Source organism: Anarhichas minor, unplaced genomic scaffold, assembly GCF_050575085.1.
Source record: "Anarhichas minor isolate MPS153535 unplaced genomic scaffold, ASM5057508v1 ptg000017l, whole genome shotgun sequence".
NCBI classification, from domain to species: domain Eukaryota; kingdom Metazoa; phylum Chordata; class Actinopteri; order Perciformes; family Anarhichadidae; genus Anarhichas; species Anarhichas minor.
The window spans coordinates 9989800-10015699 of record NW_027466463.1 but is presented as its reverse complement, the minus strand read 5'-3'; the positions used below and the strand labels follow the sequence as shown (position 1 = coordinate 10015699).

General features: G+C 46.1%; 3 protein-coding genes across 4 annotated transcripts in view; 2 read left to right on the top strand and 1 right to left on the bottom strand.

Moving 5' to 3' along the window:
- The window catches only part of LOC142951697 (monocarboxylate transporter 7-like), a 21764-nt gene extending 1718 nt beyond the window's left edge, over positions 1-20046 (top strand). The window contains exons 3-7 of one of the 2 annotated variants that reach the window (XR_012954600.1): positions 25-168; positions 302-430; positions 1282-2271; positions 18646-18752; positions 19078-19115. Coding sequence is in view for 1 of the 2 variants with exons in the window: in XM_076093421.1 (XP_075949536.1) it covers positions 25-168; positions 302-430; positions 1282-2271; positions 19078-19376 (1562 nt within the window). In the remaining variant the exon portion in view is untranslated. Of the gene's footprint in view, positions 1-24; positions 169-301; positions 431-1281; positions 2272-18645; positions 18753-19077 lie in introns of both variants that reach the window. The other variant, XM_076093421.1, reaches the window with a different exon arrangement.
- On the bottom strand, positions 18300-23977 carry amz2 (archaelysin family metallopeptidase 2). The gene is made up of 7 exons (XM_076093427.1): positions 22884-23977; positions 22169-22457; positions 21705-21841; positions 21486-21614; positions 21065-21215; positions 20363-20493; positions 18300-18511 (listed from the first exon to the last, which is right to left on the bottom strand). Exons 3-7 carry the CDS (start codon positions 21715-21717, stop codon positions 18447-18449), a joined length of 489 nt encoding a protein of 162 aa, XP_075949542.1. The 5' UTR covers positions 21718-21841; positions 22169-22457; positions 22884-23977; the 3' UTR covers positions 18300-18446.
- On the top strand, positions 23058-25900 carry LOC142951703 (protein VCF1). The gene is made up of 3 exons (XM_076093428.1): positions 23058-23770; positions 24205-24310; positions 24619-25900. The coding sequence occupies exons 1-3, from the start codon at positions 23754-23756 to the stop codon at positions 24874-24876; spliced, it is 381 nt and encodes a 126-aa protein (XP_075949543.1). The 5' UTR covers positions 23058-23753; the 3' UTR covers positions 24877-25900.

Genomic DNA, 25900 nt, shown 5'->3' with positions numbered 1-25900 from the left:
AAACAACTTTTAATGGGGCCTCAGGTCCTCTCTCCGCTGTGCTGACGAACCGCTTTGGGTTCCAACCTGTTGTTATGATCGGAGGATTACTCATTGCCTCCGGTACCATTGCAACCAGCTTTACCAGCTCCGTCAATCAAATGTACATCACCTATGGTTTAATTGCAGGTATTTAATTGCTTTTTATTCCCTTATCTCTCTATTTGAACATCACATAAAGCTACTATTCTTTGAGTTTGCTTTTTAGCGGCTTGTCTGGCTGAATTACAGTGTAAAAACTTGAATCTTTTCCACTGTGCAGGTCTGGGCTACTGTCTGACCTTCCTGCCCACTGTGACCATCCTTTCCCAGTATTTCACACGCCGACGGTCTCTGGTCACAGCCGTGGCCTCCACTGGAGAGTCCCTGTCCATGTTCGCTCTAGCACCAGGTGAGTGCGACGGCCTCCACTGACGTTTTATGCCGACGGTTGGAGAAGACGCGCGTTTGTACGGGGGTTAAGGAAAAGAATGCGACCAATTCGTTTTTTTTTTATTTGCAATCTTTAAGGCAGGGTGACTTGTACAGCTTATTTAGTGACAGGAAAAGTCAAGGAAAGACTTTTTAATAAAATGTGTAAAAGAAATATTTTTATTGGAAGATTCCGGGGCTATAAAGGTTAAGTCTCGCAATATTCTACATTTTTCTTACTGTCAAAAATGACCAAGAAAAGAGTAAAACCATTCAACTGATCCCACCAACAATTAATCCATGTAGTTGTCCAACAACTATTAAAAAAACACATCAATAGCCACACTTGCACTGACATTTTTCTTACTTAACATGAACATGGGCACTGTAGTTTATTTTGAATTATTATAAAAAGTCCATAACAAATACACACTTTATTCTAGTTTGAGTAATCTTCAATAACCAATGCCCAGCTGTTCTAGGAAGTTATTTAGCCTATTTCTAAAATCAAACTATGCAGTTTTTACCTGTTTTGAAGCCTATAGTGGGGACTATTGGGCTTGGCTAAGACCCAAATACAGGTATTGAGAAAGAGACCACCACATTGTTGTTTTCAGCCCTTTCATTGGACTTTGCTCGCTTTATCTTGTAACGTAGAGAAACACAGCTAAACGTACCACTGACGGCACCAAGAAGTCATGTCCTCTGTTTCTTTTGTGCAATAATAGTCTGTATACACAAATCGCATCTCGAACTCTCCATACTTATGACCTTATTGTGCATGCAGTTCAATTGATAAATACTCACTTAATACCTCCTCTTGCCCCTCAGCCTTTTCTGCCTTGAGGGACCGTATTGGCTGGCGACGTACCATGGCCGTAATGGGATGTTTGCAGAGCACCATAATAATTGGTGGTGCTCTGCTTCGGCCAATCATTATCAAACCCAGATCGACCCATGACACAGAGACTGACGGATTGTCCTCCAAGGACCTGGAAGCTCTCAGTACATCAGAAAATGGCGAGCGCACAAACCTAGAGGACTGTAGCATAAACAATACCTCACATGCACAAAAAAACTCCCATGGTCCAGACAATGACCTAACCAGAGGCCCTTTGATCACTGGGGTCTCCAGTGACCAGTATCTAAAGGACACAGACGACAGCAGCCCGGAGAAGACGTTGCTGCACAAAGAAGCAAGGACATCTGTGGAAAACACTGTGGCAGAGATCAGAGAATGTGAAACGGAGGAGAAAAAGAGCGAAGATGCAGAGAAACAAGTGATGAAAGGTGGGGGAATGAAATCCAGTGCCGAAAAGCCATCTGCAAAGAAATCAAAACTTCCTGACTTCTCCGTCCTCAGAGAGTGCAGCTTCATTCTCTACTCTCTGTTCGGACTGCTCGCCATGCTCGGCTTCTTCGCCCCTCCGCTCTACATCATCGAGCTGAGCGTGAGTCGCGGCGTGGAGCGGGACCTCGCCACCTACACGCTCTCCATCATGGCCGTGGCGGACATCTTTGGCCGACTCTCCATTGGGTGGATCCTGACGCGGGAGCGGTTCAGGAAGGTGAAGCTGCTTGTGCTTCTGGTGTGCGTGATCGCAATGACGGGGGATCTGGTTGGATTCACTCTGGCTGCGGAGTTCTACGGCCTGGCTGTGTGCTGCGCTTTATATGGGTTCTTTATGGGAACCATATCATGCAGCCACATCCCCATGCTGGCTGAGGATGACGTGGTGGGCATAGAGAGGATGCCTTCAGCCGCTGGCGTCTATGTGTTCATACAGAGCTTTGCTGGGCTGGTTGGACCCCCACTTGGAGGTAAGAGTCATTTTGCAGTGATAAGTGTATAATAGATACTGGCTATGGTTTCACTTTACTACAGCTTTTATCTTCTATACACACAAGTGTTGGGAACCTAGAGGAGCGTGTTTGGGTTATCAGCATCTAAGAAACTAAATTCTTGACATCAATAGAATTATTAATGTCAGTAACAATTATTAATGATTATTAATAATAACGGGGCACCACCCTGCGAACAGGGACCAATAACCAAACAATAAAACTAAGTCTCATAATTAGCGTTCACTCATAATGTCAATAGTCTGAGTACTATTACACATTCAGAGTGAAAGTGAAGGTTTAAGTTCGAGCACAGGCCACCACATCCAGTTATTATTACACACATATGCACAAGTAATCACAGACGACTGCTCTTTAAAATATAACAGAGTTTATTAAATCAAAATAATAAATGATCAAATCAAGTACTATCAAAATCAACAAACACTATCATACAATTATATATCTAATACCTAAAGTCAAATGAATAAAGTGGGGTAAGGATATGTATATAGATATATGTACATGTGTGTGTGTGTGTGTGTGTGTGAGTGTGTGGAAACGAAAGGGGGGGGGAGCTACTCAAACCGTGATGGTATGTAACCTAAAAAGGGGCGTGTGAGCCTACAAGCAAAGATGGCGGAGTCTATTGACCCGCGACAAGATAGCTGAGAGGTGGCTACGTGTAACCACGTGGGACGGCGCACAATGTGGGTTGGGACAATAGATTACGCGACCACGTGTCTGAGAGGTTCACCCAAAATCAGTGAATCTAACTATGTGTGTGCGGGTTAGTAGGACGAGAGGGAGAGAGAGAGAGAAGCTCTGAGCGCGGTGCTCGGCGCTGCAGTGAGAATGTGAGGAACAGCTGATCACTCGTAAACTCTGCGGTCGGATTCTGAACCGACCGGTCACGCTTGTACGGTGATAGTTGCGGTTCCAGATCTCACTCACAGAGCCGATTTAAAGAAGAGAGAATAAAACCAAACAAAATCAAATAGTCCCCAAAACAAAACACATCTTTATCACTGCGGTGAGATGCGAGTATTGCTCTCTTATCACCCCGAAACTCGGTCGGCGAGACGAGGTTCCGCCACCGTAGTTTTGGGCTTTGAAGTGATAAAATCACAACCTCCACATCCACTAGCAGCGATGGATCTGATGCAAACAGTTACAGCAGGAAATACACAATATAACGGGACTCCGTGGTCCGCGATGCTTGCGCAATAACACGTTATAACACGACAGCAACTTAACGTAACAAGATGCAGGAATAACAACGACATAACGAATAGGCTAAATTAAGCTAATGCTAAGCTAAGCTAAGCTAGGCCCAGATACCAGTAACTCTTACTTGTAGAAGCTTCGTTCGGTAGGGTACGTTTCCCGTGGTGGGGATCACTCAGTCCTCGAGTAGCCGCTGGCTCTCGGTGGCACGGCCTCGGGGCTGGCTGGCGCAGACTCGGCCTCCTCGCTGCAGAGAGGGGCTTTTTAACTTCGGCTGAGGGACGAGGTTTGGGTCGTCCTTCCCGGAAATCTTCGGCGAGGAAAGATTGTTACCTTCTGCCGGCGGTGTGTACACAAAAAGGGTGGGAGAACGGGGCATAGGAGTTATCCGTTCTCGCACTACAGGATCCAAAACTCAAAATAAAACACAGTCTGTTCGACCAGCGAATGTTACATGTGACCTGATAGGATTTGATGAGGCCGTGGTTCCTCGTGGATCTTCTTGTCCCCTGGACGAGTCCGGGGTGAAGAGAGCCTTGTGGATCTCCTTACACCAGCGGTGTCTGGACGGAAGAGAAAGAATTCTAGCTGTGCTCAGGCTTATAAACCAGGTGGCACAACCAGTGGGGGGGCCCTTTCTTGGCCAATGAGGGACCAGCATCAGGTTTCTGCTGGAGCTGGAGGGTGTGGTCATCCGGCATGAGGTTTCTTGTAGACCCCATGTCAGGCGTTTTGGTGAAAGGAAGGAACATGGCTGCTCCTTTGTTTGAAAAGCACGTGTGAAGGTCTCAGCCAGCCAGGACAGCAGGGTCAGATCCCAACATCCCCCCTTTGGTCTGAAGATCGGGGTGATGGCCACGGTCTTTAGAGCAAACCAAGGGCTGGCACGTGCATCCATGTGGTGGGAAACACTGTCCAGGTATTCCTGAGAACCTGAAGAGGTTAGACAGTCCAAGTATTCCGGGAACTAAAAGCAGTGGTTAAAACAGTCAGTGTTCAGTGTTCATAGAGTTCAGAGTTCATGGAGTTCGGAGTTCAGAGTTCATAAGGTTCAGAGTTCATTGGTATCTGGGCAGATGACTTTAACTACCTCTACCTACATCTACTATCATACACAATTCAAATCATAGGTGAGCAAAAACATTATTCCCAAATAATTCAATCGCTAATCATGATTTTGTGATAATCCTAGCATTGCGGTATAGTGTCAAAGAAAGTAACAACCCAAATAAAACAAAACAAAACACAAAAGAGAGAAGAGTAGAAAAGTAGAAGCAGGTGAGGGGGGGGGAACAGTGGTTACTGGTTCTACTCGACGAGACTGGAGTCCGTCGGCGGAGCCGTCGCAGTTTGGTTAAAACGTGGTGTTACGAATAGGAGGGAATCCAGTCTGGTCTGTAGCTTCTGGATGTATTTGTACATAATATGTGCGTTTATCACTCTGATCGGTAGATTTAGAGCGAGTTCTATGTCTAAGTTTTAGGATCTATCGCTATTGGAATTGCGCTGCCAAGACTATAGGCCAGAGGTACCTGTGAGGGTTGCATAACAGTAGTGGTAGCAGATTTACGGATTTTGTTAACACGGTCTAGGGTGACCAGCTAGGCTGGGGTTTAGAGCGGCTCAAGCTGTTGACAGATGAGCTGTTCTCTGATGAGGTCCTGCATTAAATCTGACTGCTACGGCGTAGGTTATGTCTTCTTTGGTCACTTCTGGTAGAGTCTCTAAAGCATGCAAAGGGTTATGAGAGTGGAGCGTAAGTTTACAGTCACAATGAAAGTTTTTCAGGTCTTGTAAATGTTCTGGTTGAAGTTGGATTTGTTAGCGGTTAGTGCATGCCTACAGGGCGAGTTGAAGCATGCAGTTAAACGTTAGTAGTCAATGATAAGCCGGATTTTCTGGTTGGTTTCAACACTGGCTAGATTGGCGAGTTGCACTCCCTGCGAAGTGCATCTCTCTAAGTTTCTGTTGTCAGAGCCTTCACCCCTCGAGCTGTTCAAGTGGCGAGGGCTCATACCACCACGTCACCGCCAGCACTCAGGGAAGCGTCGCGAACGGCTTCATTCTGTGGTGTGTCGTGGCGGGCAATGGTGACATTTCCCCCGCCCCTCCCCCCTAATTAGAGATGGAGACAGGTCCCCCGCGCAAATCAAGTTCAGTTCCCTAAAGCGGGGCAGGAGCTGGAAGAAAAACCTCGTGCACTAGGCATCTTCTGTCCCCTGCAGCACTGGCGACTTGACACGCCCGGACGATGACTCGGCCGAAAGAAGGCGGTGGCTTCGTTGAACAAACTGGAGGTGGATCACGCTGACAGAGCAGGATAAACAAGGCTTAGCTGACAAAGGATTTTCCGAACTAGGGTGCTGGAAGGGCCTCTAAGGTTGTGGTACCCTAGAGGTGTATGCGAAAGGTGGGGGGGGGGACACATTAGGTTCGTTTCTGACCTGGAATCGAGTAGAGCAAGTGTGTTATGGCCCCCCAGTACGACTGAAATATATATATACACACAGGGCATTGTCTTTGTGAACAAGGTCGCCCAAGAAGGTTAAAGAACAGGGGGGGCGCGCAATTGGGAGTGGTCGTTTCAGGGAGTGTGCTGAGTTCTCTTCCCCACCCTACTAAGTAGACTTGAGCAGCAGAGGGGAAGGTCACTTGGCTTAGTCAGGTGGGCTGCGAGTCGGTGTCGGGTTTTCTGACGAGTGCGGTGGCATTACCTGATTTGGACCCTGAGACAGTCATCAATACTCGAGTAGCGAATATTTGGATCGAAGCGCTCTACGTCCTTCGTGCGGGACTCTATGTGATAGGTGCGCAGGCCCTGCGCGCGGAGAGGGCCTAAACCGTCTGAATCGCCATAATTATTAAAATCAAGGGGAGGGTGATCTACCTCTCCCCGCGTGGGAGAGGGCGTTCGTTCTAGGCGTACACTTGACCTATGCGGAATGTCTCGCTCGCCTGTGGAAGTGGGCTCGGACCCACTTAGGTCACTCAGGACCTGGGAGTACTACCCCCTTCTCCTGTCATCAGAGAGGGAGAGTTTGAGGAGACCAGCAGCTGCATCTTGTGGTGCAGGGTTGTCTGGCTCCTGGTGAGCTTCTGCTCCTAACCTGTACGGTTTTTGACTGCCCATTTTACTTCTTTGTAAATGGCAACAGTGGTTAGAATTCCCTACTGTTAGTAAGAAAAACGGTTAGTGTTTACGGTTAATGCAGGCGCACAGTGAAATGCCTAGTTCTGTGACTTACAATTTCTACTGTTGGACGTCAATCACTGCTCTGAGGTGCACAGTGAAACGCTTAGTTCTGTGACTTACGATTTCTACTGTTGGACGTCAATTACTGCTCTGAGGTGCACAGTGAAATGCCTAGTTCTATGACTTACAATTTCTACTGTTGTTCTGAGGTATTAACTACTGCTTTTCAACTCAAAGGTAGAAAATGCTAATGTGGTTTCAGCACTTCTGGCCTGTGACAGCTGTGTGTAACTTTTCTTTGAGGGATTAAGAAAAACAAAACAAAGTGTTGGTTTTACAAATAAACGATCAAATCTACTAAACACAGCTGACTGTTAGTTTAGGAAATGTAACGAATGATCTAACCTGGAAAGGAAAAGAAGTAACAAATTTCAGAAAGGAAATTAAAATTGAAAATTTAATTAAAATTAAGATTAAAATCAAAATTAAAACTAAATTAAAATAGGAAAATGTTTGAATATCAAAAATCAAACTATTTTGGAAAATAATTTTCAGAAATTTGGATTATTCAAAAAAAAAAAATAATTAAACTTTCTAAGGAAAATTTATTATTCAAAATGATTCGAAGGCATACTATGGATTAGTGTGAATACATACTGCAATAAAACTGGAATAACGTAGCCTCACACGGGGCACCATTATGTTGGGAACCTAGAGGAGCGTGTTTGGGTTATCAGCATCTAAGAAACTAAATTCTTGACATCAATAGAATTATTAATGTCAGTAACAATTATTAATGATTATTAATAATAACGGGGCACCACCCTGCGAACAGGGACCAATAACCAAACAATAAAACTAAGTCTCATAATTAGCGTTCACTCCTAAACCTAAAAAGGGGCGTGTGAGCCTACAAGCAAAGATGGCGGAGTCTATTGACCCGCGACAAGATAGCTGAGAGGTGGCTACGTGTAACCACGTGGGACGGCGCACAATGTGGGTTGGGACAATAGATTACGCGACCACGTGTCTGAGAGGTTCACCCAAAATCAGTGAATCTAACTATGTGTGTGCGGGTTAGTAGGACGAGAGGGAGAGAGAGAGAGAAGCTCTGAGCGCGGTGCTCGGCGCTGCAGTGAGAATGTGAGGAACAGCTGATCACTCGTAAACTCTGCGGTCGGATTCTGAACCGACCGGTCACGCTTGTACGGTGATAGTTGCGGTTCCAGATCTCACTCACAGAGCCGATTTAAAGAAGAGAGAATAAAACCAAACAAAATCAAATAGTCCCCAAAACAAAACACATCTTTATCACTGCGGTGAGATGCGAGTATTGCTCTCTTATCACCCCGAAACTCGGTCGGCGAGACGAGGTTCCGCCACCGTAGTTTTGGGCTTTGAAGTGATAAAATCACAACCTCCACATCCACTAGCAGCGATGGATCTGATGCAAACAGTTACAGCAGGAAATACACAATATAACGGGACTCCGTGGTCCGCGATGCTTGCGCAATAACACGTTATAACACGACAGCAACTTAACGTAACAAGATGCAGGAATAACAACGACATAACGAATAGGCTAAATTAAGCTAATGCTAAGCTAAGCTAAGCTAGGCCCAGATACCAGTAACTCTTACTTGTAGAAGCTTCGTTCGGTAGGGTACGTTTCCCGTGGTGGGGATCACTCAGTCCTCGAGTAGCCGCTGGCTCTCGGTGGCGCGGCCTCGGGGCTGGCTGGCGCAGACTCGGCCTCCTCGCTGCAGAGAGGGGCTTTTTAACTTCGGCTGAGGGACGAGGTTTGGGTCGTCCTTCCCGGAAATCTTCGGCGAGGAAAGATTGTTACCTTCTGCCGGCGGTGTGTACACAAAAAGGGTGGGAGAACGGGGCATAGGAGTTATCCGTTCTCGCACTACAGGATCCAAAACTCAAAATAAAACACAGTCTGTTCGACCAGCGAATGTTACATGTGACCTGATAGGATTTGATGAGGCCGTGGTTCCTCGTGGATCTTCTTGTCCCCTGGACGAGTCCGGGGTGAAGAGAGCCTTGTGGATCTCCTTACACCAGCGGTGTCTGGACGGAAGAGAAAGAATTCTAGCTGTGCTCAGGCTTATAAACCAGGTGGCACAACCAGTGGGGGGGCCCTTTCTTGGCCAATGAGGGACCAGCATCAGGTTTCTGCTGGAGCTGGAGGGTGTGGTCATCCGGCATGAGGTTTCTTGTAGACCCCATGTCAGGCGTTTTGGTGAAAGGAAGGAACATGGCTGCTCCTTTGTTTGAAAAGCACGTGTGAAGGTCTCAGCCAGCCAGGACAGCAGGGTCAGATCCCAACATCCCCCCTTTGGTCTGAAGATCGGGGTGATGGCCACGGTCTTTAGAGCAAACCAAGGGCTGGCACGTGCATCCATGTGGTGGGAAACACTGTCCAGGTATTCCTGAGAACCTGAAGAGGTTAGACAGTCCAAGTATTCCGGGAACTAAAAGCAGTGGTTAAAACAGTCAGTGTTCAGTGTTCATAGAGTTCAGAGTTCATGGAGTTCGGAGTTCAGAGTTCATAAGGTTCAGAGTTCATTGGTATCTGGGCAGATGACTTTAACTACCTCTACCTACATCTACTATCATACACAATTCAAATCATAGGTGAGCAAAAACATTATTCCCAAATAATTCAATCGCTAATCATGATTTTGTGATAATCCTAGCATTGCGGTATAGTGTCAAAGAAAGTAACAACCCAAATAAAACAAAACAAAACACAAAAGAGAGAAGAGTAGAAAAGTAGAAGCAGGTGAGGGGGGGGGAACAGTGGTTACTGGTTCTACTCGACGAGACTGGAGTCCGTCGGCGGAGCCGTCGCAGTTTGGTTAAAACGTGGTGTTACGAATAGGAGGGAATCCAGTCTGGTCTGTAGCTTCTGGATGTATTTGTACATAATATGTGCGTTTATCACTCTGATCGGTAGGTTTAGAGCGAGTTCTATGTCTAAGTTTTAGGATCTATCGCTATTGGAATTGCGCTGCCAAGACTATAGGCCAGAGGTACCTGTGAGGGTTGCATAACAGTAGTGGTAGCAGATTTACGGATTTTGTTAACACGGTCTAGGGTGACCAGCTAGGCTGGGGTTTAGAGCGGCTCAAGCTGTTGACAGATGAGCTGTTCTCTGATGAGGTCCTGCATTAAATCTGACTGCTACGGCGTAGGTTATGTCTTCTTTGGTCACTTCTGGTAGAGTCTCTAAAGCATGCAAAGGGTTATGAGAGTGGAGCGTAAGTTTACAGTCACAATGAAAGTTTTTCAGGTCTTGTAAATGTTCTGGTTGAAGTTGGATTTGTTAGCGGTTAGTGCATGCCTACAGGGCGAGTTGAAGCATGCAGTTAAACGTTAGTAGTCAATGATAAGCCGGATTTTCTGGTTGGTTTCAACACTGGCTAGATTGGCGAGTTGCACTCCCTGCGAAGTGCATCTCTCTAAGTTTCTGTTGTCAGAGCCTTCACCCCTCGAGCTGTTCAAGTGGCGAGGGCTCATACCACCACGTCACCGCCAGCACTCAGGGAAGCGTCGCGAACGGCTTCATTCTGTGGTGTGTCGTGGCGGGCAATGGTGACATTTCCCCCGCCCCTCCCCCCTAATTAGAGATGGAGACAGGTCCCCCGCGCAAATCAAGTTCAGTTCCCTAAAGCGGGGCAGGAGCTGGAAGAAAAACCTCGTGCACTAGGCATCTTCTGTCCCCTGCAGCACTGGCGACTTGACACGCCCGGACGATGACTCGGCCGAAAGAAGGCGGTGGCTTCGTTGAACAAACTGGAGGTGGATCACGCTGACAGAGCAGGATAAACAAGGCTTAGCTGACAAAGGATTTTCCGAACTAGGGTGCTGGAAGGGCCTCTAAGGTTGTGGTACCCTAGAGGTGTATGCGAAAGGTGGGGGGGGGGGACACATTAGGTTCGTTTCTGACCTGGAATCGAGTAGAGCAAGTGTGTTATGGCCCCCCAGTACGACTGAAATATATATATACACACAGGGCATTGTCTTTGTGAACAAGGTCGCCCAAGAAGGTTAAAGAACAGGGGGGGCGCGCAATTGGGAGTGGTCGTTTCAGGGAGTGTGCTGAGTTCTCTTCCCCACCCTACTAAGTAGACTTGAGCAGCAGAGGGGAAGGTCACTTGGCTTAGTCAGGTGGGCTGCGAGTCGGTGTCGGGTTTTCTGACGAGTGCGGTGGCATTACCTGATTTGGACCCTGAGACAGTCATCAATACTCGAGTAGCGAATATTTGGATCGAAGCGCTCTACGTCCTTCGTGCGGGACTCTATGTGATAGGTGCGCAGGCCCTGCGCGCGGAGAGGGCCTAAACCGTCTGAATCGCCATAATTATTAAAATCAAGGGGAGGGTGATCTACCTCTCCCCGCGTGGGAGAGGGCGTTCGTTCTAGGCGTACACTTGACCTATGCGGAATGTCTCGCTCGCCTGTGGAAGTGGGCTCGGACCCACTTAGGTCACTCAGGACCTGGGAGTACTACCCCCTTCTCCTGTCATCAGAGAGGGAGAGTTTGAGGAGACCAGCAGCTGCATCTTGTGGTGCAGGGTTGTCTGGCTCCTGGTGAGCTTCTGCTCCTAACCTGTACGGTTTTTGACTGCCCATTTTACTTCTTTGTAAATGGCAACAGTGGTTAGAATTCCCTACTGTTAGTAAGAAAAACGGTTAGTGTTTACGGTTAATGCAGGCGCACAGTGAAATGCCTAGTTCTGTGACTTACAATTTCTACTGTTGGACGTCAATCACTGCTCTGAGGTGCACAGTGAAACGCTTAGTTCTGTGACTTACGATTTCTACTGTTGGACGTCAATTACTGCTCTGAGGTGCACAGTGAAATGCCTAGTTCTATGACTTACAATTTCTACTGTTGTTCTGAGGTATTAACTACTGCTTTTCAACTCAAAGGTAGAAAATGCTAATGTGGTTTCAGCACTTCTGGCCTGTGACAGCTGTGTGTAACTTTTCTTTGAGGGATTAAGAAAAACAAAACAAAGTGTTGGTTTTACAAATAAACGATCAAATCTACTAAACACAGCTGACTGTTAGTTTAGGAAATGTAACGAATGATCTAACCTGGAAAGGAAAAGAAGTAACAAATTTCAGAAAGGAAATTAAAATTGAAAATTTAATTAAAATTAAGATTAAAATCAAAATTAAAACTAAATTAAAATAGGAAAATGTTTGAATATCAAAAATCAAACTATTTTGGAAAATAATTTTCAGAAATTTGGATTATTCAAAAAAAAAAAATAATTAAACTTTCTAAGGAAAATTTATTATTCAAAATGATTCGAAGGCATACTATGGATTAGTGTGAATACATACTGCAATAAAACTGGAATAACGTAGCCTCACACGGGGCACCATTATGTTGGGAACCTAGAGGAGCGTGTTTGGGTTATCAGCATCTAAGAAACTAAATTCTTGACATCAATAGAATTATTAATGTCAGTAACAATTATTAATGATTATTAATAATAACGGGGCACCACCCTGCGAACAGGGACCAATAACCAAACAATAAAACTAAGTCTCATAATTAGCGTTCACTCCTAAACCTAAAAAGGGGCGTGTGAGCCTACAAGCAAAGATGGCGGAGTCTATTGACCCGCGACAAGATAGCTGAGAGGTGGCTACGTGTAACCACGTGGGACGGCGCACAATGTGGGTTGGGACAATAGATTACGCGACCACGTGTCTGAGAGGTTCACCCAAAATCAGTGAATCTAACTATGTGTGTGCGGGTTAGTAGGACGAGAGGGAGAGAGAGAGAGAAGCTCTGAGCGCGGTGCTCGGCGCTGCAGTGAGAATGTGAGGAACAGCTGATCACTCGTAAACTCTGCGGTCGGATTCTGAACCGACCGGTCACGCTTGTACGGTGATAGTTGCGGTTCCAGATCTCACTCACAGAGCCGATTTAAAGAAGAGAGAATAAAACCAAACAAAATCAAATAGTCCCCAAAACAAAACACATCTTTATCACTGCGGTGAGATGCGAGTATTGCTCTCTTATCACCCCGAAACTCGGTCGGCGAGACGAGGTTCCGCCACCGTAGTTTTGGGCTTTGAAGTGATAAAATCACAACCTCCACATCCACTAGCAGCGATGGATCTGATGCAAACAGTTACAGCAGGAAATACACAATATAACGGGACTCCGTGGTCCGCGATGCTTGCGCAATAACACGTTATAACACGACAGCAACTTAACGTAACAAGATGCAGGAATAACAACGACATAACGAATAGGCTAAATTAAGCTAATGCTAAGCTAAGCTAAGCTAGGCCCAGATACCAGTAACTCTTACTTGTAGAAGCTTCGTTCGGTAGGGTACGTTTCCCGTGGTGGGGATCACTCAGTCCTCGAGTAGCCGCTGGCTCTCGGTGGCGCGGCCTCGGGGCTGGCTGGCGCAGACTCGGCCTCCTCGCTGCAGAGAGGGGCTTTTTAACTTCGGCTGAGGGACGAGGTTTGGGTCGTCCTTCCCGGAAATCTTCGGCGAGGAAAGATTGTTACCTTCTGCCGGCGGTGTGTACACAAAAAGGGTGGGAGAACGGGGCATAGGAGTTATCCGTTCTCGCACTACAGGATCCAAAACTCAAAATAAAACACAGTCTGTTCGACCAGCGAATGTTACATGTGACCTGATAGGATTTGATGAGGCCGTGGTTCCTCGTGGATCTTCTTGTCCCCTGGACGAGTCCGGGGTGAAGAGAGCCTTGTGGATCTCCTTACACCAGCGGTGTCTGGACGGAAGAGAAAGAATTCTAGCTGTGCTCAGGCTTATAAACCAGGTGGCACAACCAGTGGGGGGGCCCTTTCTTGGCCAATGAGGGACCAGCATCAGGTTTCTGCTGGAGCTGGAGGGTGTGGTCATCCGGCATGAGGTTTCTTGTAGACCCCATGTCAGGCGTTTTGGTGAAAGGAAGGAACATGGCTGCTCCTTTGTTTGAAAAGCACGTGTGAAGGTCTCAGCCAGCCAGGACAGCAGGGTCAGATCCCAACATCCCCCCTTTGGTCTGAAGATCGGGGTGATGGCCACGGTCTTTAGAGCAAACCAAGGGCTGGCACGTGCATCCATGTGGTGGGAAACACTGTCCAGGTATTCCTGAGAACCTGAAGAGGTTAGACAGTCCAAGTATTCCGGGAACTAAAAGCAGTGGTTAAAACAGTCAGTGTTCAGTGTTCATAGAGTTCAGAGTTCATGGAGTTCGGAGTTCAGAGTTCATAAGGTTCAGAGTTCATTGGTATCTGGGCAGATGACTTTAACTACCTCTACCTACATCTACTATCATACACAATTCAAATCATAGGTGAGCAAAAACATTATTCCCAAATAATTCAATCGCTAATCATGATTTTGTGATAATCCTAGCATTGCGGTATAGTGTCAAAGAAAGTAACAACCCAAATAAAACAAAACAAAACACAAAAGAGAGAAGAGTAGAAAAGTAGAAGCAGGTGAGGGGGGGGGAACAGTGGTTACTGGTTCTACTCGACGAGACTGGAGTCCGTCGGCGGAGCCGTCGCAGTTTGGTTAAAACGTGGTGTTACGAATAGGAGGGAATCCAGTCTGGTCTGTAGCTTCTGGATGTATTTGTACATAATATGTGCGTTTATCACTCTGATCGGTAGGTTTAGAGCGAGTTCTATGTCTAAGTTTTAGGATCTATCGCTATTGGAATTGCGCTGCCAAGACTATAGGCCAGAGGTACCTGTGAGGGTTGCATAACAGTAGTGGTAGCAGATTTACGGATTTTGTTAACACGGTCTAGGGTGACCAGCTAGGCTGGGGTTTAGAGCGGCTCAAGCTGTTGACAGATGAGCTGTTCTCTGATGAGGTCCTGCATTAAATCTGACTGCTACGGCGTAGGTTATGTCTTCTTTGGTCACTTCTGGTAGAGTCTCTAAAGCATGCAAAGGGTTATGAGAGTGGAGCGTAAGTTTACAGTCACAATGAAAGTTTTTCAGGTCTTGTAAATGTTCTGGTTGAAGTTGGATTTGTTAGCGGTTAGTGCATGCCTACAGGGCGAGTTGAAGCATGCAGTTAAACGTTAGTAGTCAATGATAAGCCGGATTTTCTGGTTGGTTTCAACACTGGCTAGATTGGCGAGTTGCACTCCCTGCGAAGTGCATCTCTCTAAGTTTCTGTTGTCAGAGCCTTCACCCCTCGAGCTGTTCAAGTGGCGAGGGCTCATACCACCACGTCACCGCCAGCACTCAGGGAAGCGTCGCGAACGGCTTCATTCTGTGGTGTGTCGTGGCGGGCAATGGTGACATTTCCCCCGCCCCTCCCCCCTAATTAGAGATGGAGACAGGTCCCCCGCGCAAATCAAGTTCAGTTCCCTAAAGCGGGGCAGGAGCTGGAAGAAAAACCTCGTGCACTAGGCATCTTCTGTCCCCTGCAGCACTGGCGACTTGACACGCCCGGACGATGACTCGGCCGAAAGAAGGCGGTGGCTTCGTTGAACAAACTGGAGGTGGATCACGCTGACAGAGCAGGATAAACAAGGCTTAGCTGACAAAGGATTTTCCGAACTAGGGTGCTGGAAGGGCCTCTAAGGTTGTGGTACCCTAGAGGTGTATGCGAAAGGTGGGGGGGGACACATTAGGTTCGTTTCTGACCTGGAATCGAGTAGAGCAAGTGTGTTATGGCCCCCCAGTACGACTGAAATATATATATACACACAGGGCATTGTCTTTGTGAACAAGGTCGCCCAAGAAGGTTAAAGAACAGGGGGGGCGCGCAATTGGGAGTGGTCGTTTCAGGGAGTGTGCTGAGTTCTCTTCCCCACCCTACTAAGTAGACTTGAGCAGCAGAGGGGAAGGTCACTTGGCTTAGTCAGGTGGGCTGCGAGTCGGTGTCGGGTTTTCTGACGAGTGCGGTGGCATTACCTGATTTGGACCCTGAGACAGTCATCAATACTCGAGTAGCGAATATTTGGATCGAAGCGCTCTACGTCCTTCGTGCGGGACTCTATGTGATAGGTGCGCAGGCCCTGCGCGCGGAGAGGGCCTAAACCGTCTGAATCGCCATAATTATTAAAATCAAGGGGAGGGTGATCTACCTCTCCCCGCGTGGGAGAGGGCGTTCGTTCTAGGCGTACACTTGACCTATGCGGAATGTCTCGCTCGCCTGTGGAAGTGGGCTCGGACCCACTTAGGTCACTCAGGACCTGGGAGTACTCCCCCCTTCTCCTGTCATCAGAGAGGGAGAGTTTGAGGAGACCAGCAGCTGCATCTTGTGGTGCAGGGTTGTCTGGCTCCTGGTGAGCTTCTGCTCCTAACCTGTACGGTTTTTGACTGCCCATTTTACTTCTTTGTAAATGGCAACAGTGGTTAGAATTCCCTACTGTTAGTAAGAAAAACGGTTAGTGTTTACGGTTAATGCAGGCGCACAGTGAAATGCCTAGTTCTGTGACTTACAATTTCTACTGTTGGACGTCAATCACTGCTCTGAGGTGCACAGTGAAACGCTTAGTTCTGTGACTTACGATTTCTACTGTTGGACGTCAATTACTGCTCTGAGGTGCACAGTGAAATGCCTAGTTCTATGACTTACAATTTCTACTGTTGTTCTGAGGTATTAACTACTGCTTTTCAACTCAAAGGTAGAAAATGCTAATGTGGTTTCAGCACTTCTGGCCTGTGACAGCTGTGTGTAACTTTTCTTTGAGGGATTAAGAAAAACAAAACAAAGTGTTGGTTTTACAAATAAACGATCAAATCTACTAAACACAGCTGACTGTTAGTTTAGGAAATGTAACGAATGATCTAACCTGGAAAGGAAAAGAAGTAACAAATTTCAGAAAGGAAATTAAAATTGAAAATTTAATTAAAATTAAGATTAAAATCAAAATTAAAACTAAATTAAAATAGGAAAATGTTTGAATATCAAAAATCAAACTATTTTGGAAAATAATTTTCAGAAATTTGGATTATTCAAAAAAAAAAAATAATTAAACTTTCTAAGGAAAATTAATTATTCAAAATGATTCGAAGGCATACTATGGATTAGTGTGAATACATACTGCAATAAAACTGGAATAACGTAGCCTCACACGGGGCACCATTATGTTGGGAACCTAGAGGAGCGTGTTTGGGTTATCAGCATCTAAGAAACTAAATTCTTGACATCAATAGAATTATTAATGTCAGTAACAATTATTAATGATTATTAATAATAACGGGGCACCACCCTGCGAACAGGGACCAATAACCAAACAATAAAACTAAGTCTCATAATTAGCGTTCACTCCTAAACCTAAAAAGGGGCGTGTGAGCCTACAAGCAAAGATGGCGGAGTCTATTGACCCGCGACAAGATAGCTGAGAGGTGGCTACGTGTAACCACGTGGGACGGCGCACAATGTGGGTTGGGACAATAGATTACGCGACCACGTGTCTGAGAGGTTCACCCAAAATCAGTGAATCTAACTATGTGTGTGCGGGTTAGTAGGACGAGAGGGAGAGAGAGAGAGAAGCTCTGAGCGCGGTGCTCGGCGCTGCAGTGAGAATGTGAGGAACAGCTGATCACTCGTAAACTCTGCGGTCGGATTCTGAACCGACTGGTCACGCTTGTACGGTGATAGTTGCGGTTCCAGATCTCACTCACAGAGCCGATTTAAAGAAGAGAGAATAAAACCAAACAAAATCAAATAGTCCCCAAAACAAAACACATCTTTATCACTGCGGTGAGATGCGAGTATTGCTCTCTTATCACCCCGAAACTCGGTCGGCGAGACGAGGCTCCGCCACCGTAGTTTTGGGCTTTGAAGTGATAAAATCACAACCTCCACATCCACTAGCAGCGACGGATCTGATGCAAACAGTTACAGCAGGAAATACACAATATAACGGGACTCCGTGGTCTGCGATGCTTGCGCAATAACACGTTATAACACGACAGCAACTTAACGTAACAAGATGCAGGAATAACAACGACATAACGAATAGGCTAAATTAAGCTAATGCTAGGCTAAGCTAAGCTAGGCCCAGATACCAGTAACTCTTACTTGTAGAAGCTTCGTTCGGTAGGGTACGTTTCCCGTGGTGGGGATCACTCAGTCCTCGAGTAGCCGCTGGCTCTCGGTGGCGCGGCCTCGGGGCTGGCTGGCGCAGACTCGGCCTCCTCGCTGCAGAGAGGGGCTTTTTAACTTCGGCTGAGGGACGAGGTTTGGGTCGTCCTTCCCGGAAATCTTCGGCGAGGAAAGATTGTTACCTTCTGCCGGCGGTGTGTACACAAAAAGGGTGGGAGAACGGGGCATAGGAGTTATCCGTTCTCGCACTACAGGATCCAAAACTCAAAATAAAACACAGTCTGTTCGACCAGCGAATGTTACATGTGACCTGATAGGATTTGATGAGGCCGCGGTTCCTCGTGGATCTTCTTGTCCCCTGGACGAGTCCGGGGTGAAGAGAGCCTTGTGGATCTCCTTACACCAGCGGTGTCTGGACGGAAGAGAAAGAATTCTAGCTGTGCTCAGGCTTATAAACCAGGTGGCACAACCAGTGGGGGGGCCCTTTCTTGGCCAATGAGGGACCAGCATCAGGTTTCTGCTGGAGCTGGAGGGTGTGGTCATCCGGCATGAGGTTTCTTGTAGACCCCATGTCAGGCGTTTTGGTGAAAGGAAGGAACATGGCTGCTCCTTTGTTTGAAAAGCACGTGTGAAGGTCTCAGCCAGCCAGGACAGCAGGGTCAGATCCCAACACAAGGATGATTCTCCATCGACTGTATGCACATGTCGCACAGTAAAGTCATGGCTGAAAGATGGAGAGCAAGAGAGAGAGAGAGAGACAATGAGTTAAAGCAACAGTAACTGCATTAATGCTGTTCTGAGGTCTAGTTTCTATTAAAGATCAGATTACATCTAATATTGATTTATCATCTTTTTCAGAGGCTTTCTGATGGAATAGCTGTTGTCTGCTCTAAAGAGATACTCCATCTTATAGTACTTCACTTCTATAAAGTTAAGGGACTTGCGGAAGACAGATCAACAAAAAGGTGAAAGGCAAAATATCTACACCAAATTCTACATTTCCCATAATGCAGCTCAGTGGCTTTTTTTTCTCGTAAGACCTTTCCTTTCTTGTAAGTGTCTTGTGAACTCCCCACCTTAAGTTTGTAATACAGGTTTTATGTAAAAAAATAAATAAAATTGAGTCACTTAGTCTCCAAGCCCAAAGTGAGATAACCCTGATGACATCACTATGACATCATCAGGGTTCTTTTCTCAGCCCGCTGCAGAGCCACAGGAAGCACTAGTTGTACTCCTCATGACAGGTGATTTGTTGGGAGTGCCCCCTTTTTAATTCTCCTCTATCCCCAGGTGTGCTGGTGGATGTGACTCAGAACTATGGATCCGCCTTCTACTCCTGTGCAGTCGGCATGGGACTTAGTGCCCTGTTCCTGAGTTTGGTAAAGCGTGCCAAGGAAGGATTACTCTGTAGGAGGAGGAACTCCAAACGCCCCGAAGACGCAGATGAAAGGGAAGGGGACTCTGAGCAACAGAGAGTAGTGATTGAACCGTACAAAAGACCCGACAGTCCTCAGGATTGCTCTGAAGTAGACGACCAGACGGAGGCCACAAGAGATGTCCCGGACTTTAATACATTCAGCTTGGGCTGATAAGATGGAGGAAGAGTAATAAAAGAGGGAAGCATGAGGGTAAAATACAGTCTTAAGACTAAAGCTGTGAAGTACTGAAGTGACACAATAAAGAGAACGACCAAAGATGTTTATGATCCGAGAGCATTCCTCAGAACTTTTACTACATGATCTGTTGTGCCTTACCTTCCTAATGTACCAGACTGTGTTTTATTCTAGACTCAATGTTCTTAAAATTCTTTAAAAAGTTAGACTACTAAATTAGCTTTAAGTGAATAAAGCTTTTGATGTAGTCTTGCCTTAACGCACAGATATAACTGCAAAGTATGGACATGTTCAAAATGGACTGATGAAGCTTGAATGGAGGTGCCTCAGTTTTAGATATTGCAGAGGGTAAGACGTAACACTATTACTTGATGAACTGCTGGCAAACAATACCGTAACCATGCCAGAAAAACTGTGATGCAAATGTAGCTGTGAGAACAATACATTGCCCGGATTCTGTAAGGTGTTATAGAAAATACATAAAGCTCAGGAGATGTAATTAAAAGTGTATCTTTTTAATCAAACGGTCACCAAGCTGACACAATGGAATGTTATGTGATATGAAATGTCAGAATCAAGCTGTTTTTGTAACGAAAATGTGTTCATAATAAAGCAAGAGTGATTTGAATCACTTAATTACTTTGAACGGTTTTGTTTTTATGAACCTCAACTGAAAAGCAGCTCATTCAACTGCTAATGTATTTGTCTATTTTGATTTGATATACTTTAACGTAAAAATATTGTCTGTACATATTGCATCTTTAGATCATTTAGATTCAGAAAACTGGAAACACTAGCGCCACACAATATACACCTTATTAAGTCTCTAGTGGGCCGTCTAGTCGTCCGGAAATTAAGTGTAACAGTCAGGAAAAATTGCAGTTGTTGCAAATATTTCCAGATTTTCTCCAGACTTATGAACAAGTACAATCGTTCATCTTTTTCCCAGTATGTCGAGGCACCTGTTGCGCCACAGTCTGGATGTCTGAAAGGCTTCAGTGGGTTTGGAGAAGTGGGGCACAGACTGACAGGAAGTGGCCTCCTCTGGTCCAGACGTTTGACTCTGATCCCCCTCCATCCAGTGCAGTAAGGCCTATCGACCACAGTTCAACTTTCACTTAAAGGAAGTGCCAAAAAAAGAAACATAAAGGCATCTGATTGTGTCTTTGCATTAATCTGTGATCTGATGTCGTGGTGAGCCGTGATCTAAATGACACAGGAGCGAATATGTAAAAATATAATCAAGAGCAGCTCTTTCTAATGAGGTGTAAAGCACCTTCATGTGTTCTAGTTTGTGTAGATTATACTTGGAAAACTCAGTATGGTTAAAATTCAACCTGTCATGATGGTGGTGCTGTCTTAACTAGGTTGTACCACTATACTGTATGTTATTGTCTACTGTAAAAGATAAAAAAGATGAATTTGGGTTTATCATCAAAAAGATGAATTTGGGTTTATCATCCAGCTCAACCACTGGCAATGGTGAATTCCAAACACATGTCCAATCTCATGGGTCATTGTATGTAAAGAAACATCTTTCATCAGAGTGTTCTGACAAAAAGGTCAGCAGTATTGACTAAAGGGATGGGAGGACGTTTGGCAAGACCACTCAAAGGTTCATAGTACAAAAAGTGAGTGAGTGGTGGAGCGTGTTTGTTAGAAACCTTGCAGGAACGCAGCAGCAGGGTGCTGGTGATGGGGGGAGTGTAATATCCGTCAAACACAGAGTAGTCTGGAGCCTTTTCTTCAGCCTCCCAGCATAACTTTGGCTGTAGAAGTTATCATCATACCTGGCAAAGCTGAAAACACCCATTCCTGCAAGCAGGGTTGAGAGGATGTCAGTAAGGAAACAAAAATCTCTCCTGGATTGCATGTTGTTCTTCTAGCACCATCTAGTGGCAGTTCAACCACATTACACCATCCGAGACTACTGATGATAAATGAGTATGTGTATGTTTCACTTTGTTAAAAAATATTCCTCAACTACGAAGCAATGTTTCCCCTCTTCTTTAGTATTGTCCTGGTATTTCAACAGCAAATTTACAGAGAAAGTTATATTTTCTTATGAAAAGGTACAAATCTCACCCATGCTGAGAGAAGCGTCTCCGAAGACAAAGTTCCAGGAGTCTTTGGGGTAGAGGTCAATCATTGTGATCCCAACAATACAAAAAGCATCTTTTGGTTTCCTATTCCACAGGAATTGTAGCAGGTCACCTAAATTTCACACGAAAACAATAACAAAATGATGCACAGTCCAGTTGGAGATCACTGCACTGACTGAAGGTTGTGCGAGCTACTGTTAACCCTGAAAGAGCATCCTGTTTCGGGCACAGTGACGGCCGGCAGCAGCTTGACAGAAAGCCCGTAGAAGAAAGCCTGGCAGTATTCTCTGAGCCACTCCACGTACCGGTCTGTCTCGGCCCCCGCGTCCCCAAAGGAACCTACGAGAAACAGTGCAGAATTAAGGTCAGCCAACTATGTAACATGCTGCACAAAACCCCCTGTATAACATATTGTGGATGGATGCCTTATCCATCTGCATAGCTCACAATGTAGACTGAATGTCTTGTCATCTTTTGGTCATTCAGTGACAGGATGGCATGTTTACTTTTACTGCTTAAGGGTTATGAGTTATTGTACTGGCAATCACATATGCACATACTTACATGTCCTTTCCTTAAACAATGAGCATTATTTTCACAAACACACACTTCACGAGGACTGAGGAATACAGAGGCTGTAGCCCCACTAGACACAAACATACGCACCTATGGTTTGAATATAAATGGTATTGTGGCTTGCATTGGGGGTCTTGCGCAAATGGTCTCCGTAGAACTTCTCGAAGTCTTGAGGCTTCTCAGGGTGAGCAGAGACCCAGTCTGTGTCAGAGTGCACTGTGATGGGTTGGAAAAGGGCACTCGGCTGCCCCGGGTGGAATCCTTCCTCCAGAAGATGCCTTTCTTCTTTTGTGTTCTTTGTCTACAGCTCAGCTAAGTCCTGCCGATTGGAGACTAGAGCTCTTTGCAGTGTCTCGACAGAGTGCCGGATCACCTTCATCTGCAGGAGAGGTAGACAGCAGTAGCACGGTTACAGATAGAGTCAAGGTGGAATTTGCGACATGGCTTTGCTAACGCATAGAGATCATTTTTTGACCCACTACAGCCACCTATGGACTTATGACAAACATTTGATCAATGCCCAGTCATGTGACCTTTATAGCAGCCAAATTGGAGCTTGCTAGGAAAATGTAAAACAATATAATATACACTACATATGAAGTTGAATGGAAATGTATACAAGTGTATGAAATACTGCACGTGGAGGGTATATAAAATAACAAAGGTAGTGTTAGTTGCCTACAAGGAAGTGTTAATGTGAAAGTAAATAAATTCACACACACACACACACACACACACACGCACGCACACACACACGTATACATGTTTGTACATACACTTCCGTTCGAGAACGCAAACGCCTCACCTCGACGCTCTATCAAAATCCCTCTTTTACGACAAATGAATGGATTTATTCGTTAAAAAAAAAAGATGCATAATCTGTCCCAATGTTTAGAAGTAAACGAGTTCACAGTGTTTGACACCGGAATCCATTTCCGCTGTGTACTTAGTCTGATGACGTCAGGTAAACAGAGGGGCGGAGCTCTTTCAGGGAAACATTGACGACCAGCAGAGAAGACCAGCTCGCTGCTATGGCACACCTAACGACCTCCTATTATCGGTTATCCTACAATTAAAATACATCAAACTTTTTTCTCATTGAGTTTGTGGAATCGGAGTTGTGTCAAGTGCAGGCAACAGTTAACTACGACTGACGGCAGCTGGACGGAATACGAAAGCGGAAGAACTTCGTCAGTACGCGGAACGTTAGTGCAAGCGCAGCGGTAGTTAGCTAAAGTAGTTAGCTCGCATAACGTCGCACGGTAGCAGCTAGCAGGCTAGCTCGCTGTCATGCCCGGTATTTCTCGAGATTTGACTGCGTAAACGAGAATAGTGGTTAGCGGGTTGGCTCTCAGACGCCCAGCAAGCAGCTTGTTCCACCACCGAGGCGTAGGCAGGGCGGACTGGACTTGGACCAGTGACACGTCTGGACTAACCCACAGCGGAGCTTTGTGCTTTATCCACGGGGACCTGCGCCTCAGCCGTCTGGGGATCGCTCACTCGCACGTCCGAGACTTTCTGATGAGATGAGCGCGAGGTTGCCAATGGTCGTGGAGCTGTGACAAAACCAAAGCTTTAAAATAAGATATCTGAATCCGGCTCAAAAAGGAGTGTCAACCTTTCTCTTTGCCAAACCCCCCCCCCCCCCCCCCCCATATCAGTCAACACTGCAGAAATGCTGACAGACAGCAGGTAACAGGAACAACCGTTTGTACACATCTTTCATTAATAGAGGCTAATATTACATCCAATATTACATTTGACGATTGCATGACTGCTGTAATGCAACATTGTAACTAAGGCATCTATTACAGTAATCTAATACCAAGTTTGATAATGCAGTATCAATGTTATATGCACACTGTGTGTTTAATCTCTATGTATAGACCCCAGTGAAGGTATGTTAATCAATGTGCTCTCATAATGGGAGTGCCACATGTCTGAACATATAACTGCCTGAGTTGCTATTTTTGGTTCCTCTTCATTTTCTCTCTTTCTGATACTCTTCCTCCCCCCCCCCCCCCCCTGCCTGCGTCGTTTCTGTCACACTCTCTCCTTCACTTTTTTTATGTTCACTTTACTGCACTCTCTTCACTCGATGCTCCTTCCATTTCTGTTCTGCACAGGAAACGACACCGCGGCTGTGACAGTGAGGAGGACCAACAGCTGAGTTCTCAGGCCAAGAGGTCAGGAGGGGGTCCCAGCCTGCTCCTGTCGGATTTGGATTCCGAGGTGAGATTGACTCGAACTTTACGTTCGTCGTCAGACCATCAGTGTCCTTTTGGGAGAGGATAAATCTGCCAAGGTCATTTATTTTCCATCTAATGTAAAGCCTATTAACGTCTGTAGACGGGGCAAGCGGCCTGAAATCATGTGTATAAATACACGGGACTCTGCATCGCGTATGCAATGCACCACTGTCGAAAAAAATAAAAATAAAAATAAAAAAAGCAGCAAATGTTTTATTTACAGCATCTGCATCCATCCACGAAGCTCCAATTCAGAGCCCGTCTCTGTTCTGTTTATTTTTTGTTTTACAGTCTTCCAGCAGCGACAGCAGCAATGGGATCAGCAGTCCAGAGAGAGCGCTGGTGGCCACCACCAGGCCGTGCATACACAGCCAGAACAACCGCATCCCCCAGTGCTCCCTCAGCCCAACGCCTGAAGACTCCGGTGGCTCCTTGCAGCATGGTTTCCATGGCGATGGCAGCGGTGTCTCTTACGACGACATCAACAGAGTCCTGAGGGAGGCGCACTTCAGTAGTCTGCAGACCAGAGGGCGTCCGGGTTCAACATGACCGTGACCTCTTGGATCCCTCTCCTGACCGGTCGTCCCTCTGCCCATCAGTGCTGACACTGCTGTCACGGTGGCTCCTCCTTGAAAGCCTCGAGGAGCACATTTGGGTCAAGGGATGGGGGGCGGGGGGGGAAGGGGATGATGTGTGGGGAGGTTTACAGATTTTTGGGCACAATGGGCTCATCCCCCCACCTCACCATGTACCATTTGTCAAGACCATAAGCACATCCGCTGTTCCATGGCCCAGCCACTGTGGTTTTCTGTGCAGTATTGATGTGTGTGTGTGTGTGTGTGCACGCACCCTGTGCACTTTACAGAGAGGAATCATTCTCTTTACATGCGTGCGTTGATGCGTGGACGTTGTCATTGGTGCTAATCTCAAGAAACGTGCGATGATCCAAAGTGCTTGTGAAACTAAATAAAGCGAAGCACTTTACTCAATAACTGCTCGTTCTGTTTACTCTCCACTGGGGACGGTCAGCCGCGTGTTTGTGTCGGTGAAGTGGGAGATGTTGCGATCCCCACTCGCAAAGGAAGTTCATGGAGGCCATAGGATTCCTTCGCGAGGAGCATTAATAAAACAATCCAGTAAAATATCATTTCTGGCCTTCTTTGTGTTCTCTAACCCAAGGTGAAAGTTAAATTAGAGTGTATTTGCAGTTACTTCCACTACGACTCTTTAAGGTTTTTGGGGTGGCAGGTCAAGGGGTTCAAGATAATGGAACAGAGATTCTTCATGAGCCTCACCATCAAAATCCAACCTCAGATTAGATCCTGGCTAATTATAGCGCCGTGAGAGCGGCTACCGGAGTCTGCGGCTCAGGCGGTGTAATGCTCAGCACAGTGAGTCTCACAAAAACAGCCTCAAGAAACAGCTCTCTGAATCAGTTTGTAACCATGTGTTTAACATTTTACGCATCGTGTGTGTGTGTGCGCGTCATACGCCTGTCAGCCATACTTGGTTCTGTATGGTTCAATATGACCAGTACACTGTGTTGCAAATAAAATGAGAGCTGTGAAAGTGA

Bases quoted from the DNA above. Each gene is read 5' to 3' on its own strand.
- LOC142951703 (XM_076093428.1), top strand. The intron at 24,311-24,618 runs GTGAGATTGACT...TTTGTTTTACAG, and splicing joins TGTCGGATTTGGATTCCGAG to TCTTCCAGCAGCGACAGCAG.
- amz2 (XM_076093427.1), bottom strand. The intron at 20,494-21,064 runs GTTTCTAACAAA...TGTGGTCGATAG, and splicing joins TGCTGCTGCGTTCCTGCAAG to GCCTTACTGCACTGGATGGA. The intron at 18,512-20,362 runs GTGCCTCGACAT...TCCATCTTTCAG, and splicing joins TCCAGACTGTGGCGCAACAG to CCATGACTTTACTGTGCGAC.